General features: G+C 46.5%; 1 protein-coding gene across 2 annotated transcripts in view; it reads left to right on the forward strand.

Moving 5' to 3' along the window:
- The window catches only part of CHID1 (chitinase domain containing 1), a 1,625,859-nt gene that overhangs the window by 1,558,616 nt on the left and 47,714 nt on the right, over positions 1-19,529 (forward strand). For both annotated transcript variants that reach the window (XM_078684035.1, XM_078684036.1), the window contains 2 exons: positions 316-396; positions 12,021-12,063. In XM_078684035.1, coding sequence (XP_078540161.1) covers positions 316-396; positions 12,021-12,063 — 124 coding nt within the window. The remainder of the gene's footprint in view (positions 1-315; positions 397-12,020; positions 12,064-19,529) is intronic.

Genomic DNA, 19,529 nt, shown 5'->3' on the forward strand with positions numbered 1-19,529 from the left:
GGTCAGCAGTTACTGGTGCTTTGTTCTACCCTTCTATCGTTGCTCACCGGTCTGGGCATTGATGTTTGGATGTTGGACTCTTATTCCAAATTCTGGAGTGACCCTGAGAATACAAGATTGAATAAGAGAGGTCACAGTTACTTCTGCTTCTAGACTGCTGTGCCTGCCTCTTGCATATTGTCTCCTCAGACTCTCCCTACAGGGACTTCAGCTAGGTACAGCCTGTTAACTTTCAGCATTCACATCTCCAAGATACACAAACACCTGAACGTGGGAAGTCAACTTTATAATTAGCGGTTTGTTTACTTTCCCCAGGTACATCGAGATCCTAACAGAGCAGAAGCCGAAGATTGTGTGGGAGGAGCAGATTGCTGAGCATTATTTTGAGTACAAAAAGTAAGTTTTCATTTCCACTCCTCGCCTTTTCTTTGCCTCCGCAATGTAGTCATGCTACATGTGGCCTTTCTTAACTGCCGGTAGGGGGTGGGAGGGGGGGTTATTGAGAAAGGTCTATGCACAGGAGCCTTTACCAACTCTTCTTCTCCAGACACACACAGCCTTCATCCATTCCTCTTCTGATGAACATCCCAGGAGCTCTCTCCTCTTCGTACCCAGGCTTCTTCATTCCCTCCTTCCCAGTCTTCTTCTCAGGGTCCAGATTCCCTCTTTAATGCATGTGCCCGTCACCCCTCTATGTCGCTTTCCCCGACACCCTTATCCAGGGCTTTAAGTGGGCCGGGTCTCACCGGTGCTGAACACCGGCATGTTTTTGAAGGGGGCCTCGAACCAGGTTCTCTATCGGGCTCTGTTTTGTGCCCTGGCACAGGCGGTCCGTTTTTGCAGTGACAGCAGGCACATCAATGTGTGTGTGCTCACACTGCTCACTTCTCACTAGTGAAGAAGTTACTGCATGACGTCATGCCAGGTGAGCGTTGAAGGGGAAGGGAAATCCTTTAAAGAGAGTCATTTTCTCTCTGGATTTCCCTTCTCTTTTCGAAACACAGGAGCAGCAACATTGCCATAGTGTCACCAGGGCTTTAAGTGAAGCTTTTTCAGTATTATATATACAAGTCACAGTTGCTGCTTATTTATCTTATGCAACTAACAACCATTGACAAAGCCAATAGTCCTGGCTTGTTGTAGGTATGATGTTACTTGTATCATATATCGGATGCAAGGACAGAAACAGCAAAATACTATGGGGACGGCACACTATCAAAGCACAGATTTTTAGCTTACGTATTTTAAAGCCACGCCCTTAATTACATTTGTCACGCCACTTTGAGAGACCCCCCACCGATTTTTTCATCCCACTTAAAGCCCTGTCCTTATCTTATTCTACTCCTTCCAAAATGTGTGTTCCTCTGCAGGCTCCAGATACGTCCACTCTCCTGTCACCTGCACCACCCCCTCTGCAGTTTTGATCTGTTTTCATTGCCGAGCCAGCTCTTTCCGAGCTCTATATTAGTTATACTGACCAAACTTGTCTTCGCCCCAAACAGCCTTGTCCTCTACATTCTCCAGGGATTCGATTTAAATGCGCCGCCCCCCCCCCCCCCCTTATTCCCCTATGCAGCCTCGCCACTAATGCAGGTCTGGCCTCCACTTTTTCCCCTCGCCTGCCATCTCGCCCCTATCCGTGGTTTCACCTTTCTCTTCCTACACCCCTCTCTTCTTTCCGGTTTTATTTTCCCTCCTCCCTCTGTCCCCTCCTCCCCTTCTCCCCACCTTAGCTCTTGCATCTCTCCTGCTCTTTCTCTGCCTCGTTTCTTGATGGTTCCTTTTCACCCAGGATTCTTCATTTCTTCTTCTCTAGACGTTGTTAACATTCTTCTTCTTACTAGGCTTCCTCCTTCTGCCCTAGATTGTCTCTTTACATTCCCTCCTTTGGGTTCTCATATTTTCTCCAGTTCTCCACTCCTTTGCATCAAAAGACGTATGCTTTTCCTCTAGGCGCTAACCACTCTGCTGCTTCACTTGCCTATGCGCTCTTCTAATTGCCTCTCAAACCCCTTCCTCTTATCCACGCCGCCCGCCACCCGCCATCTTACTCCGCAGGACACACTGTTCCCAAGGCTACTTGTACTTGAGCACGAGAAGCCGCATCGTCAATTTTATTTATTTATTAATTTATTTATGCATTTTTATATAGCGCGGACTTTACCCGAAGGTGTCAGAGCGCTTCACAAAAGGAACAGAAATGAAACATAATGAGAAACATTACAAAAGAACAGATTACAAAAGCATACATTACGTTACATAAGGTAATAGTGACATTTGTGAGCAAACAAAATACATGAGGTAGTAAAAATTGTGAGCAACCAAATGAAGGAAAACACGTGTATTGGGCAGTGGAGAACCGCCTGCCACCCTAAGATACCCTGCACACATCCAGGCAGGACTTTCTTCTGCGCCATGAAGCGCGTGCCCGGCTGTTGAGGGTTTTGTGGATGTCGTTCCAGGGCCGCGCATGCGCGCCCGTGAATCATCGAATTACCTGCAGTCCCAGAGCAGAGTCCCCTGGCGGCGTCTCCGCGGCTGAGCACGCTGTACCCGCGCATTCGCCAAGGCAGCACTTCTGGGTGCGCAGACCCAGAACAAATCAGATGAAAGCATTTTAAAATAGCTCCGGCCTATGAACTTCCTCCTGCGGCGGCACATCAGTGGTCAGGGGGCTTGGTGAGGATGTGCTGAAGCCCGCTCCTCAAGCAGATGCGCGCGGCGGCGCCCATTAACCCACTTCAAGCCAGCGGCCAACCTTGTGAACATCTGTAAAGCATAGAATGGAGCTTGTGTCCTCTGCGTTCAGTGGGTTCGAATTAGTAAATATGGTGGGTATGTAGGGTGGCCAACTGGCATGGGCGCAAATTCAGGACAGTGAGTGTAAGAATTCAGGACTAAGGGTCAAAATTCAGTTAAAAAATTCAGGACAGGAGATCAAAATTCAGGACACAAGGTATGCTTTACAGACCCATCAGTGGATGTCATGCAATAGTATATAAATAAACAGGCAAAGAACATAGATACAAGTCACTTTCTCCTGCCCCGTCACTTCTCCTGCCCCACCACCACTCCTTCCCTGTCATTTCCCCTGCTCCTTCGCTGCTCCTGCCCCTACTGCTCCTGCCCGATCACTGCTCCTACCCGGTCATCGCTCCTGCTCATGCCTAATCACAACACCTGCCACATCACTTCTCTTGCCCCATCACTTCTCCTGCCCCGTCACTTCTCCTGCCCCGTTCACTTCTCCTGCCCCGTTCACTTCTCCTGCCCCGTTCACTGCTCTTGTCCGTTCACTGCTCTTGTCTGTTCACTGCTCTTGTCCGTTCACTGCTCCTGTCCGTTCACTGCTCCTGTCCGTTCACCGCTGCTGCCCCCCCCATCGGTTCTCCTGCCCCATCACCTCTCCTGCCCCGTCACCTCTCCTGGCCCGTCACCTCTCCTGCCCCATCACCTCTCCTGCCCCGTCACCTCTCCTGCCCGGTCACCTCTCCTGCCCGGTCACCTCTCCTGCCCGTCACTTCTCCTGCCCGTCACTGCTCATATCCCGTCACTGCTCCTGCTCCGTCACTGCTCCTACTCGTTCACTGCTCCTGCCCGTTTACTGCTCCTGTACGGTCAGCACTCCTGCTCATGCCCGATCACCGCGCCTGCCCCGTCACTTCTCCTGGTCACTATTCCTGCGCGTTCACTGCTCCTGTCCATTCACCGCGCCTGCCCGGTCACCGCTCCTGCTCATGCCTAATCACCGCTCCTGCCCCGTCACTTCTCTTGCCCCATCACTTCTCCTGCCCCGTCACCGCTCCTGCCCCGTCACTTCTCCTACCCCGTCACTTCTCCTACCCCATCACCTCTCCTGCCCTGTCACCTCTCTTGCCTCGTCACTTCTCCTGTCCCGTCACTTCTCCTGCCCGTCTCTGCTCCTGTCCTGTCTCTGCTCCTATCCCGTCACTGCTCCTGCACCGTCACTGCTCCTACTCGTTCACTGCTCCTACCCATTTACTGCTCCTGTCCGGTCAGCACTCCTGCTCATGCCCGATCACCGCTCCTGCCCCGTCACTTCTCCTGGTCACTACTCCTGTCCGTTCACCGCTCCTGTCCATCCACCGCTCCTGCTCATGCCTAATCACCGCTCCTGCCCCATCACTTCTCCTGCCCCATTACTTCTCCTGCCCCTTCACCGCTCCTGCCCCGTCACTTCTCCTACCCCATCACCTCTCCTGCCCTGTCACCTCTCGTGCCTCGTCACTTCTCTTGTCCCGTCACTTCTCCTGCCCGTCACTGCTCCTGTCATGTCTTTGCTCCTATCCCGTCACTGCTCCTGCACCGTCACTCCTCCTACTCGTTCACTGTTCCTACCCATTTACTGCTCCTGTCCGGTCAGCACTCCTGCTCATGCCCGATCACCGCTCCTGCCCCGCCACTTCTTCTGCCCCATCACTTCTCCTGCCCCGTCACTTCTCCTGCCCCGTCACCGCTCCTGCCCTGTCACTTCTCCTACCCCATCACTTCTCCTGCCCCGTCACCTCTCTTGCCCCGTCACCTCTCTTGCCCCGTCACCTCTCCTGCCCCGTCACCTCTCCTGCCCCGTCACCTCTCCTGCCCCGTCATCTCTCCTGCCCCGTCACCTCTCCTGCCCCGTCACCTCTCCTGCCCCGTCACCTCTCCTGCCCCGTCATCTCTCCTGCCCCGTCATCTCTCCTGCCCCGTCACCTCTCCTGCCCCGTCACCTCTCCTTTTCCGCGACTGCTCCAGTCCCGTCATTGCTCTTGCCCCGTCACTCTCCGGGAACAATATTGGCAAATAATACAAGGCCACAAGTTCCCCAAAGTAATCTGCTTGGGGAAAGCTCCTATATAATCACCAACTTCGATCTACTGGCTCCAAGTGAGTCACTGGCCTCCAAGGCACTCACTGGTACATGCTATGCTAAAGGCAGACGGCGCACAGTCAATCGAAAGGGGACAATTAGCCTCAGTCGGAATGACAGTGGGCCTGTCCACAGTCTGTGCGAACTCAGTGAGGGGCCGCTGCAGCCTCTGGAGTTCAGCAGAGAAGTGCGAGCTGGCCCCTGAGAACTGTTAATCTCTTGGGGCTTCTCGCAGGGGAACAGCACAGCTCACTGTAATTAATCTTCAAAGTTACGGACAAAAGACGTTGTAAAAGGAATAATTACGGATAAGACACCAAAATGAAGCACGGTCCGAGAAATTTATGGACGGTTGGTCACCCTATGGGTATGTGGGTGTACCTACTGTCGAAATCTATGCAGTGACGTAACAAACCTCAGACTCCCCCTGCGAGGTAATGTGAGGGGCCCCCCATTACCCATTCTTCCGCAGCTTTACTGCTTCCCCTCTCTTTATTTGGTAGCAGGTGGCCTGGCCAAGTGACCCCCCTTTGAGATGAAGGGTGTGTCCACCTGCAACGGGGGGGGGGGGCACAGGGGTGCCTGCGTGGTCTGCTCAGGAGTGCTGTTCCCATGAAACTGTTCCATTGCTTATATGCAGTCCAGTTGTCAGGGGAGTCCTGCTTTTCCGACTAATCTTTTGTCACTGATGAATACAAAAAACGATGGATGGAATGCTTATATTGATCTCAGCCACTGGTAATTACTTGGGACCACTTCCCAGTTTGTCTTTTAGGTGCCCACCATGCCACTTCAGACTAGATCTTTCCATATGCAAATCCGCTTTGATTCTGCTCCAGTAGGAACAGTCCATCCCGACTGACTAGCCAGACTCTCCCTCTCCAAACCGGAATACAAGAAACCTAAGACTGGTTTTATCGTATATGGGCATCTTCAGTCAGGTACAGCTTAGTTCCATTGGCACAGTGAGAACAGCGCCCATATCTGACCATACTCGTCCCACTTAGGGTGTCGCAATGAAGAATGGAAAAAGTGATGGATGGAATTCTTGAATTAATTTCAGACACTGATAATTACTCAGGCCACATGCCAGTCCATCTATTCTGTGCCCACTATTCCACCTCAGATTAAACCCAGCCATATGCAAGCCAGCCTTGAGTCAGTTCCAGGAGGAACAGTCCTAACTGAACTACCAAGCCTAGTTTTCCCCGGACTGGAACGCAAGCAACCCAAGACTGGTTTCAGGCTATTTGGGTCTCTTCAGTTCAGCAAGATAGTGATCACGCAGCCTATATCTGGGCATACCCATAGCACTTGGTGCGTCACATTGAAGAATACAAAAAAATGATGGATGGAATGCTTGATATAATTTTAATCACCGTTTATTCTCTGTGCTACATCCGGGGGCATCTGTTTTTTTCCCTCTCAGATTAGACCCAACCAAATGTAAATCAGCCTTGATCCTGTTCCACTAGGAACAGTCCAGTCCGAATTGCCAAGGCAGGTATCGTCTGAAACACAAGCAACCCAAGAATGGTATTACCCAATTTTGGCCTCTGCAATTGGCTTCAGCTTGCTTCCAACACCACTGTGAGCATAGGATCAACGTCTAGGCATACTCTCCGCACTTAGGGTTTGACAGTGAAGAATACAAAAAGGAGATGGATGGAATGCTTGAATTAATCTCAGCCACTGGCAGTTACTCGGCCCTGTATCTCTGACTATCATTTTTTGCCTACCCTGCCACCTCAGACAGGCCCTACGTTATGCGAATCAGCTTTGATCCTGCTCCAGTAGTGACACTTGAGCCCGAACTGCGAAGCCAGGCCCTCTCCAAACTAAAACACAAGCAACCAAGACTGGTTTTCGCCTATATGGGCCTCTTCGGTCAGGTGCAGCTTGGTTCCAGTGGCACAATGAACACATAACCCAGATCTGCTCATACATGTTACACTGGGGGTGCCACAGTGAAGAATACAACAAAAATAATCTCATCTGTTAGTAATTACTTGGGCCAATATCTCACTCCATTGTTTTTTTAGGTCTCGGCTTGCCAATGCGCAGCATTGCTGGCGATACATATAGAGGGCCATCAGCAATCCTACCAAGAGGGTTTTGGTGTGCGGATTCTCCCCAATGCATGTGAGATATTCAAGCGCGACGCTTCGCCAGCGCGCGCTCGGCCTCACTTCTTGCTCACACCCCATATGCTTGTTTCCTCCCACCCTTCCGCATCAGACTTCAAAGCAATGCGCTCCCGCCCCCCCCACAGCAATGCCGAGAGCTTGTTATCTTCACGCCATTCGCGCCATGCAGCAGTCCCACTTACATTCCCAGCTCATTTGTATCTTTACTTCAACACATCCCTTGTTTTTCCTTTCCTCTTCCCTTTGTACCTTTCTTCTGTTGCATATTGATTTGTTCTCGTTCATTTTCGTTCATTTATTTATTTTACTCGTCGTTTTAGAGAACTGCAGTAGAAGTACTTTGTCTCAGCGCAGGGTCCTTTCACGTCCGCCACATTGGTTTTGCTTTTATTCTCATGTCTTTTCCCCCACTGCTCCTCCACTCCTCTCTCTCCCACCTCCCTTTCACTCAGTCACGGGGGTTGTGCTTGTAGTGAGCGTGTTAACAAGGTTCGGTTTCTGGAAAAGTGCTGGCGCCTTTCTTTGGAATTCTAAATATTCAGGATTCACAATTTTTTGTCTTTCTGTTTGCTGGTTATGTTTGCGTTAGGGTGTCTAGCTTTAGTTCGTCCCTCCCTTTACCCAAAGCTTGTTTACTGCAGGTAAACTGACATTTGGCTCATGTTCTCATGCGGGTGGGGATTCATTTAAACAGCCATCACATTTTTTTCAGACCCCAGTGGAGGGGAGATGTAGATCGGCAATATTACCCGTATCTGCTGCCTCTGGATACACAAAATGCTTCGTAAACATCAGGGATGATTTTATTCACACACAATGAAAGTGCGATGGAGTGCGTTTAATTTGCATTTATAAACCACGCCGCAGTGATTTTGGGCTCAACTTGTCTGTGTTGTTTTAGCCCCGCCGTTTCCTTCTCATGCACACCCCCTCTCTCTCCCCCACTACTCAGCAGGGGAGGCCAGAGCAGCTGTGCCACCCAGTCTTAAACGCCATCCTGCATAAAGGCGCAGTTTGTTTCTAGGTGGCTCAGTCAAAGCACGTTCTTCCTTTCACAGAAGATCATTCACTTCAAGGCGCATCACCCCTACTGAGGAACATCATCTCTTTCAAGGCACATAGTTCCATTCAAGACGTAACATTCAAAGCGCAACAATCCGCACAGCATCCCTTTCAAGCCGCATCGTCCCTGTCAAGGCACAGCATTTTTCCTTTCCAGGCGCCTCATTTAAGGTGCATCATTACTTTCGGAGCGTATCATTCTTTTCTATGCGCCTCACTACAAAGCCCGTCATTCCTTTGAAGGTAGCCTCTTCCTTCTGACTCACGCCGTTACCTCCAAGACAGCCTTCCCTTGAGTGCTGCATTTCACTCAAAGTTCCCCTTTGAGTACCATATGCCTCCAATAATGCTCATTCCTTGAGTACCGCATTCCATCTCCGGGAACAGTAATTTAACCCCCCCCCCACACACACATCCCGCAAAGACACTTGGCCCCTTCAGAAAAGCCTTGTTTCTGCCTGTACCTCCTATTCTTTAGAAAGCGCCTCGTCCCTCCAAGGGAGGCATGGTATCTTACAAGGCGCTGTACTTCTTCCAAGGCAACCCTTTCCCCCAAAGCAGCTCGCTTTGATCAAGGCTCTCCTTCCTCCCAAGGCACCGCATTCAGCCCAAGGCACCTTCCTCCCCTGATGACACGCTATTCCCTCAACGAAGACTATTCCCTCAATGGCACCGTAATCCCTCAATGCACTCTATTCCCTCAATGTACAGTATTCTCTCAACTCACACTATTCCCTCAAAGCAACCACACCCCCTCAACGCTATTCCCTCAATGGCACCCCATTTCTTCAACGCACACTGTTCCCTCTATGCAACCATATTCCCTCAGCCCACACTATTCCTTCAATGCACATTATTCTTTCAATGGTACCATATTCCCTTGACGGAAACTATTCCCTCAATGCGCGTGCACAGAAATCCACTCCCCCACCCCTCCCACCAAGCAAGACAAGCCAAGAACATCAAAGAGACCGGCTGCTTTGAGTCCATTTGCAACTAGCCACTTCACGGATACGCAGGTCATAAACAGGACCATCTGCTCGTGAATCGGAATGCTGGCATGGTTGGCCAGCCCCCCTCCCAGCGCTCGTGGCACGTGCATTCTTTTGTCGTCTCTTTTGCTGCTTAGCTTCAACCAATGCCCAACATCGCACCCCAGTTCTACGCTCCTCACATGTATCGCACGGCCCCGCCTGAGCTCTGTTTACCACCACTGCATGGCCCCAGCCCCTCTGAAACCCTTTAATCCCATTTCCGCCTTCTCACAACCCCTTTGAGCACTGTTATCTTAACATTTGTGTTTCTCTCTCTTATGATGTCTGCCCTGCCACCATTTACATCGGACCCTCACACCCCCTCACCCTCACACACCCTCACTCATCCACCCTCACACCCTCACCCCCTCACCCTCACACCCCTCCCACACCCTCACACCCCCTCACCCCCTCACCCTCACACCCCCTCACCCTCACACCCCCTAACCCTCACTCACCCTCACACACCCTCACCAGCATAGCAGAACACAATATAGCATAGCATAACAAAACACAGCATAGCATAACAAAAAAGCATAGCATAGCAAAACAAAACATAGCATAACAAAACAAAACATAGCATAGCAAAACACATCAAAGCATAGCATAACAAAACAAAACATAGCATAACAAAACAAAACATAGCATAACAAAACAAAACATAGCATAACAAAACAAAGCATAGCATAACATAACAAAGCATAGCAAAACAAAATATAGCATAACAAAACAAAACGTAGCATAGCAAAACAAAACATAGCATAGCATAACAAAACATAGCATAACAAAACACAACATAGCATAACAAAACAAAGCATAGCATAACAGAACATAGCATAGCATAACAAAACACAACAAAACATAGCAGAACAAAACAGCATAAGATAACAAAACAGCATAACATAACAAAACAAAGCATAGCTTAACAAAACATAGCAAAACACAACAAAACATAGCATAACAAAACACAACAAACATAGCATACATAACAAAACATAGCATAGGAAAGCAGAGCAAAATATAGCATAGCATAACAAAACACAACAAAACATAGCATAACAAAACACAACATAGCATAGCATAACAAAACAAAGCTTAGCATAGCATAACAAAACAGCTTAACAAACCATAGCATAGCATAACAAAACGTAGCATAACAAAACATAGCATAGCAAAACAAAGCATAGCATAATAAAACACAACAAAACATAGCATAGCATAACAAAAGATAGCATAGCATAACAAAGCATAGCATAGCAAAACACAACAAAGCATAGCATAGTATAACAAAACATAGCATAACATAACAAAACAAAGCATAGGATAGCAAAACTAAACATAGCATATCATAACAAAACAAAGCATAGGATAGCATAACATAAGAAAACATAGCATAACATAACAAAACATAGCATAACAAAAAATAGCAAAACACAACAAAACATAGCATAGCTTAACAAAAGATAGCATAGCAAAACAAAACATATAATAGCATAGCAAAACATAGCATAGCATACCAAACACAACAAAACATAGCATAGCGAAAGAACGCATAGCATAATAAAACTCAACGAAACATAGCATATCATAACAAAACATAGCATATCATAACAAAACATAGCATAGCAAAGCATAGCCTAGCTTAACAAAACATAGCATAACAAACCACAGCATAGCATAACAAATCAAAGCATAGGATAGCAAAACATAGCAGAGCATAACAAAACAAAACATAGGATAGCAAAACAAAACATAGCATAGTATACAGCATCACTTAGCACCACCACAGCATCACTCAGGGGCACCACAACATCACTATGCGGCACCACAGCATCACTGAACGCCACAGCATCACTCGTTCGCCATCACATCACTCAGCGCCACCACAGCATCAATCTGTGCAACCATTCAACAACAACTGGTTCAAATATGTTCTCTCAATGTTTCAAGCTTTGTTACAAATGTAACAAAAATATGTTAATATTTCACTTCTGTTCTTGGATTTTCGTCACAATAAAATACACTGAACATAATCTTCACAAAAGTTATTTACAAAAGTTTAGGCTATTGCCATTATAAATTACAATAACTATTATTTAAGTATTAATTATTTAAAAAAAATAAAAGCCATTGTTATCTGTAATATCAATACATGTAAGTCACGTAAATACAACACATATTGCATTACAAATGCTATAGGTGTCACATTTGCGAAAGTTATAACTATTGGCATTGTAAATGACAAAGCTATTAATCTTGCTATTTTCAAAAACAAAACATAAATAATAAAATTGTCATTTACAATACCAATAGCTCAAACTTTCTTAATGAGAGACCTATTGCCTTGCAAATGCTTGCTTTTTTTGCCATCCATTCCACCTCAGACTAGACCTAGCCAACTTCAAATCAGCATTGATCCTGGAAGGCCTGTTTTACTGTTGCATAACTCCTCCACTTCCTACCTCACTGACTAACTAGCGATAACTATACCAGCTGCTGACAGACACCAAGGGCAGGCCACTACCAGACCCTCTGCTTCTTCTTATATACTAGCCCCATGTCTACCCAGGATTTCATTTGAACTAAGTGTTGTCCTCCAGCCATCAAAGCTGTGAGAAGCAACTTATGAACCTTCTGACCTTCCCAGTACACGGACTGCCTGCCTTTTGACCGTGCGAGTCACTTATGCATCCACATGGCTGACCCGCAGCAGAACCTTCTCGAAGCATCTTATTTCTAAGCTGCAATTCATTTGTTTACCGATAGTAACTGGCCTAGGACTCCAAATTCAGTGTTTGCAGTATTGTTAGCAAAAGCGTTACATAGTAATTAACAATGCATTATAATTGGCAGACACTTCAGTTCAAGGTTGCAGATGTGTGACTATTGCTTTCTTGTGTATTTTAGGAATAAAAGTGGGAAGCATGCAGTGTTCTACCCAACATTAAAGGTAAGGCCTGATTGTGCTTGTTGCTCACCATCTATCAGCTGTGAAAAGAAATAGGAACCTTTACATATCGATTGTCCGTTTTTTTCTGCTTGGGGAGACAGCAGTGTTCCATCTATTCCCATGCAACAGCCCCACTAGCTATAGCCACCCTGTCCGGTACTGTCAGGGTTGGACTGGCCTATGGGGCAACCAGGCAGTTCCCAGTAGCTGGCATGACCTATCAGTGTGTCGTCTGTTTTGGACTCTTTTTGGGTCTGTTTTATGGTCCCTTGGGCCTCTTTTTACTGTTGATTTACCTGACAATAAAACAAACATTGCCTGCATTATGTTAAAATCATTGCACTTTTCCATACTTGCAAAACACTTATACAACGTATCTTTCCAAGTTCAAAACCTCCCTAATTTGCAAACGTGGATCACATTGTAGCTATCTAAATGGAAACACGTTTATTTTGGTTCCCAGGCCTATTTTGAGTCCCTGTCCATTCATAGGTACAGCTGGAGACCAGAGCACTTCTGAAAGCCTAGATGCAGGCATATGCACAACTTTGTCCATGCCCTGTCCCAGGCCTTCCAGTGCGCCCAGGAGTTTCTCTTAGGGCCCTCCCTTTTCTCAGTTCAAGCAATAAACGCTCCTGCAGTAATGGTGAGCTTGTGTCCCCCTTTAGTCACATGCAGAAAACCATTAGATTCTTGAGTAGGGAGTGGGATGAAAAAACTGTGGGGGTCTCTCAAATGGGCGTGGCCCATGTAATTAGTGCGTGGCTGCAAAAGTAAGCTAAATATCTATGCTTAGAATAGTGTACCGCCCGAGAGGTACGTTGCTGCATCTGTCACTGCATCCAGTTATATGATAGAACAAGTAACATTACACCTACAACAAGCCAGCACTATTGGTTTGTAAATGGTTGTTAGTTGCATAACATAAATAAGCAACAACCATGGCTTCGTAGTATAGCATGTTGAAAATGTGTCAGTTCTGAAATGATGAGACTATGAAAGACCTGCATCAAAGGCAGTGAAGGGCGGGACTGCTGCAGAGTTGATTTTTTTTTCATCCTGAGGGTGAGGGCAAAAATGGAGAGCCTAATAAGGACCCATCTAAGCACCTGTTTTACAGAACTGCCAGTGCTGAGCACCGGCAGGACCCGGCCCACTTAAAGCCCTGCCGTGGAGATAGTTTGGAATTCAGTTAATCGCGCACAAAAATAACTATCTCTTCTCCCTGCCAAATCAGGACGATGTAATCTATGACCTTGGACGGTAAGGGAAAAAGCTCATGAATCCTTAAATATAACGTTTCTTTTTGGTTGAGAGCGTCAATGGTTATAAGAGATTCTCTTGATTGCTGTGGTAGAAAGACTAATGACCAGTCCATTTATGCGATGTGAGGACAGTGGTCTATTTACCACTTTACTAATGCTTGGTGAAGGAATGATTGGAATTAATTCCGTGGATATAATGCGTGGATATGCATGGAGCAAATATAATTAATTCGGGCACAGGCAGTTAAATGAACTTCTCCGGGCTAAATCAAAACACTTAAGTGGTGTTTCAACCTGTAACAATAAAACAATCGCCAAATAACTCCTTGAGCAATACAAACAAAAACGAATAGATCCCCGAAAAGCAAATGTTGTGTATTGAAGCAGGAGTAGGCAGGGGTGTACCGTAACACAGTGGCCATTAAAAACAAGCATTGGCATGGGTCTCACCTTTTTCAGCAAGTGCCAAGCTTTTGGCTTTGCCTGTGTCAATCTGTGAGGCATTGTTAAAACAAGCATTTACAATGCAATAGGTCTCGCATTTACGAGAGTTTGAGCTATTGGCACTGTAAATGACAATGCCTTTTATTTATGTTTTTGTTTTTAAAACATAAATAAAAGGCATTGTAATTTACAATGCCAATAGCTTAAACATGTGTAAATGCAAGACCTATTGCATTCCAAATGTTTGTCTCTGGAAGCCATGAGATGGGCAGAGCCGTATTCAAGTCAGATGATTACCTTTGCCTCAACTGGTTGCGAGAAAGGGGGTGACACTCTCCAGATGGATGCTGTCCATTGAAACGGCAAAAATAAAACCTAGCACTAGCACACTAGGGCGTGACTACAGATTAAACAAGCCCCAGGCTGAAAAGGGCGAGGGCAGCGCTCCCAACACAGTATGCTGCCAGCAGGCGTTGGTCTCAGCCCCTGCTGTCTTTTGGCTTTGAAGCGCAGTGAGGAGGAGGAAGAGCTTGGCCATAGGGTACAGTTTTATGTCTGCCCCCAAGTCAACCTCAAGCAGAAGACATGAAAACCACCAACTGTTGCTGCTAGTGAGACTGCACCACGGCCGGTGACGGGCAAACTTAAACTAGCACTTCTCAGGGTGCGACTGTGCAAGCTCTCATTATACACGCTCCCCGATTGCCCAGGATATCTTCCTGGCTTGGTGGGTGGGAGGAGAAAGAAATATTGTGTTTGAAACCAAAAGAAAAACTGTGCGAGGAGGTGGCTCAACATAGAACGCTGCCGACTTTGGAGCAGGAGACAGGGTTCGAGCCTCGGCTGCATCATTTAATTATAAATAAATAAACTGATATCTCATGTATATTAAATTAAAAATAAACAGTGTCGGGTGACGGCAGGAAGCTGCCAGGTGTAGAAATGCAAGCACCAAAGACAAGGTTTGGAGATGGTGGGCAGAGAAAACTGCAGGACGAGCACTGGGGGAGGGCTATTAAATGAAGTGGGCGGAGGGGAGCCGAAGCAAAACAAGCGGCCGGGGAGGCAGGGAGCGGATCACCGTGAAAGAAGTGTAATTAGGGGGAGGAGGAGTGAGGCCGGATGTGCTGCGGCCGTGAAAAGTGAAGTGAATAATTAGGGGAGGAGAACTGGCAGAGGCCGGCCGAGCGCACGCTGGGGAAGCCTGTGGGAGGGAGGCTGATGCCTTTCATGTGGGGAAATGCGCGTGCTTGTGGTCATGTGATTCTCGTGAACTGTTGGAAATCCGCTTTTTGAGAGCCTTTTGAGAGCCTTGGGTTTAAGTCTTGGTTTAGCGGTGGTTTAGCGGCATTAGACTCGCATATTCATTCCTGCGAAATGGAATAGGCGAGACCTAAAAAAATGAGATAAAAAAAAAATCTAGAGGAAAAGCAAACACATATCTTAAGATATCTCAAAACTGTAGATTGAATTCAATGTTTCAATCTTTTTAGAATGGTATGGTTTATTTTTCATATGCTTTTCATTCAGGAAACTCTAAACAGGACTTCAAGAAATAAGTAATTGTCAGAATGTAAAGGGAATAAAGAAGTATCAGCTTGTAAAGGCCTAATTTACTTTCCACAGGATTCAGCCATTTTCTCCTCTGCACTAACAGGGGGAACAGATTTATGGGCCTTCAGTAGAAGCGTCATGTTAAGTACAATTTCTGTCTCAGAGGGCCAGCTGAGAGAGAGTAACAGACGACTTTTTCACAAGTGCCCTAAAAGCTTTTATATGCCATATCTTAGTGCTTTCATGCAATATATGGAATGCAAGAAAAATAACCCTTAACCCCTTTGCTGCTAGGCCTTTCCCCCACCTGTGCTAAGCCTTTTTTGGGCTATTTGGGGTAGTTTGCGCTTAGGCCCCTGTAACTTTTTGACCACATAAGGTAGCCACGCCAAATTTGCGTCCTCTTTTCCCAACATCATGGGGATTCTAAAGGTACCCAGGGTTTGTGGATTCCCCTGGAGGGGACTCAGAAATTAGCCAAAATACAGCTACATTTTGGGGTTTTTGGGAAAAATGGGAAAAAAGTGCTGCAAATGAAAGCGTCTGTTTTTTCCCCTGCAAATGGTATCAAAAAGAGTTTGTGGGGCTAAAATTAACATTTTTCTAGCTTTTAGGGAATGACAGACTTTTGACGGAAAACTAGATTTTTTTACACAGTTTTAGCATTTTACCGGGATATATCCTATTTTTGCTATTTGTTGTGTTTTCAACCTTCTTCCAGTTAATGGTAGAAATGGGTATGAAAGCAATAATGGACCATGGAAAGCTATACATTTTAGAAAAGTAGACAAAATTCTGAATTGAACAAGGGGTCATTTGTGTAGATTCTTCTAGGTTTCTTTATTGAAACTAACAGTTAAATATAGGAAAACATTTTAATTAGTTGGGAAGAAAAAGCCATTTCTGTCAATGTTTTCACCTGTAACTTCTTATAATTATGACAGCTGTTTGAAAGCAATATACTGTTACATCCGCTGGACCTTTCTGGTTGTGGGGATATATAGGACTTAAAGGTTCACCAAGAACCCGACGAACCCAGAGCCAATAACTGAGCAGCGCCTTGCAATGGTTTTTTATTATATACTGGGTTTATGGTAATTATTCTGGAAAAATGTTCAAATGTAAAAATCGGTATGAAAGACGCCTATGTATTTCTGAAATGGGAACAAAATGTAAAGTTTAAAAACAGTAGATATTTGCACATTTCCGAAATTGGGAGTACCCATACTGGCATGAGAATTATAGGTTATTTTTCAAAATTACTTATTTTTTACACATTGTATTTCATTTGGAAGGCAGAAATGCATCGAAAGACAATAGATAATAACAGTTGCTCTACAATTCTGTGTTACCCTAAGTCTCCCCCCAAAAAATTGTACCTCACTTGTGTGGGTAGGCCTAGTGTCCGCGACAGAAAACGGCTCAAAGCGCAACATGGACACGCCACATTTTCGCAGTGAAAAATTACCCTTTTTTTGCAAAGTGCCGAGCTGTAGTTTTTTAACCCTAGCTCTGCCTGCACCTAGGGAAACCTAGCAAACCTATACATTTTTGAAACTTAGACACCCAGGGGAATCCAGGATGGGGTGACTTGACTGGCTCTCACCAGTTTGTTACCCAGAATCCCTTGCAAACGTAATAAATTGTCCAAAAAAACACATTTTGCTCATATTTGTGTGGTGGAAATTTCTGTAATCTGTGTGGATCCACAAAATTCCACCCACCCCGCATTCCCTAAAGTCTTCCGAGAAAAATGGTACCTTACTTGTGTGGTTAGGCCTAGTGCCTGCGACAGGAAACGACCCAAACCTAGCAAACCTAAAAATGTTTGAAAACTAGACACCCAAGGGAATTCAGGATTGAGTGACTTGACTGGCTCTCACCAGGTTCTGTTACCCAGAATCCCTTACAAACCTAAACATTTGTAAAAAAAACACATTTTCCTCACATTTCTGTGGTGGAAAGTTCCGGAATCTGCGTGGATCCACAAAATTCCACCCACCCCGCGTTTCCCAAAGTCTTCCAAGAAAAATGGTACTTCGCTTGTGTTGGTAGGCCTAGTGCCCGCAATAGGAAATGCCCAAAACGCAACATGGACACACCAGATTTTCACAGAGAAAAATGACCCTTTTTTTGCAAAGTGCCTAGCTGTAGTTTTGGAGCCCTAGCTCTGCCGGCACCTATGGAAACCTAGCAAACCTATACATTTTTGAAAACTAGACACCAAGGGGAATCCAGGATGGTGTGAGCTGACTGGCTCTCACCAGGTTCTGTTACCCAGAATCCCTTGCAAACCTAAATAATATTCAAAAAAACACATTTTCTTCACATTTCTGTGGTGGAAAGTTCTGGAATCTGTGTCGATCCACACAATTCCACCCACCCCGCGTTCCCTTAAGTCTTCCGAGAAAAATAGTACTTCACTTGCATGGGTGGGTCAGGTACCCGCAAAAGGCAAGGTCACAAAACCTATTGTGGTGACATCAAAATTACCGATCACAAACCAACCTAGTTTTGCAAGGGGGTCCCGTGAGTTTTTGGCCCGGGCTTGGCGGCCATCTAGCGAAACCTACCAAAGCCACACGTTTCTGGCAACTAGACACCCTGGGAAGTCCAGCGAGGTATGGTATCACTTTTTTCTCACATTTCTGTGTGGGAAACTTCTAGAATCTGCGTGGATCCACACATTTCTTTCTACCAGCGTTCCCCCAGGTCTCCCAATAAAAATGGTACCTCACTCGCATGGGTGGGTCAAGTACTCGCGCCAGGCAAGGGCCCAAAACCTATTGAAAAAACAACAATTGATGGACAGAATGCACAAAAATGTCATACATTCACCCCTGTACAGAGATCTGGGCCTAAATCCACCGTTTCTTTGCACTCCACACCACCCCAGTTCAGACATGGCCATATGCAAATGGCATACCCTTCCCACATAGGGTGAACAGCAAAACACACAAGATGATGGACGGAATGTTGCACAATGGCAAAATATTCACCCCCAGTCACAGATCTCGGTTTAATCCATCGTTTTTTTGCTCACCAAGCCACCCCAGTTCAGACATGGCCATATGCAAATCAGTCTTGACCCTGTGCCTCATGGGAACAGTCCAGCCCAAACTGCCAAGCCATGTCTTTCCTGGACCGGAATCAAGCATCCTAGGACCAGTTTCTGGCTATCAGCCATCTTCAGCCAGGATAGCTTGACTCCAGTGGCTTAGTGAGCAAGGGACCCACGTCTGGGCATACCCTTCCGACATAGGGTGAACAGCAAAACACACAAGATGATGGACGGAATGTTGCACAATGGCAAAACATTCACCCCCAGTCACAGATCTGGGTTTAATCCATTGTTATTTTGCTCACCAAGCGACCCCAGTTCAGACATGGCCATATGCAAATCAGTCTTGACCCTGTGCCTCATGGGATCAGTCCAGCACGAACTGCCAAGCCATGTCTTTCCTGGATCGGAATCAAGCATCCGAGGACCGTTTTCTGGCTATCAGCCATCTTTAGCCAGGGTAGCTTGACTCCAGTGGTTTAGTGAGCAAGGGACCCACGTCTGGGCATACCCTTCCCACATAGGGTGAACAGCAAAACACACAAGATGATGGACGGAATGTTGCACAATGGCAAAACATTCACCCCCAGTCACAGATCTGGGTTTAATCCATCGTTATTTTGCTCACTAAGCCACCCCAGTTCAGACATGGCCATATGCAAATCAGTCTTGACCCTGTGCCTCATGGGAACAGTCCAGCCCAAACTGCCAAGCCATGTCTTTCCTGGACCGGAATCAAGCATCCTAGGACCGGTTTCTGACTATCAGCCATCTTCAGCCAAGATAGCTTGACTCCAGTGGCTTAGTGAGCAAGGGACCCACGTCTGGGCATACCCTTCCCACATAGGGTGAACAGCAAAACACACAAGATGATGGACGGAATGTTGCACAATGGAAAAACATTCACCCCCAGTCACAGATCTGGGTTAAATCCATTGTTATTTTGCTCACCAAGCCACCCCAGTTCAGACATGGCCATATGCAAATCATTCTTGACCCTGTGCCTCATGGGAACAGTCAGAACAGCCAAGCCATGTCTTTCCTGGACCGGAATCAAGCATCCTAGGACCGGTTTCTGGCTATCAGCCGTCTTCAGCCAGGATAGCTTGACTCCAGTGGCTTAGTGAGCAAGGGACCCACGT

The sequence above is a fragment of the Lissotriton helveticus genome, chromosome 3_1 (assembly GCF_964261635.1).
Source record: "Lissotriton helveticus chromosome 3_1, aLisHel1.1, whole genome shotgun sequence".
NCBI classification, from domain to species: Eukaryota; Metazoa; Chordata; class Amphibia; order Caudata; family Salamandridae; genus Lissotriton; species Lissotriton helveticus.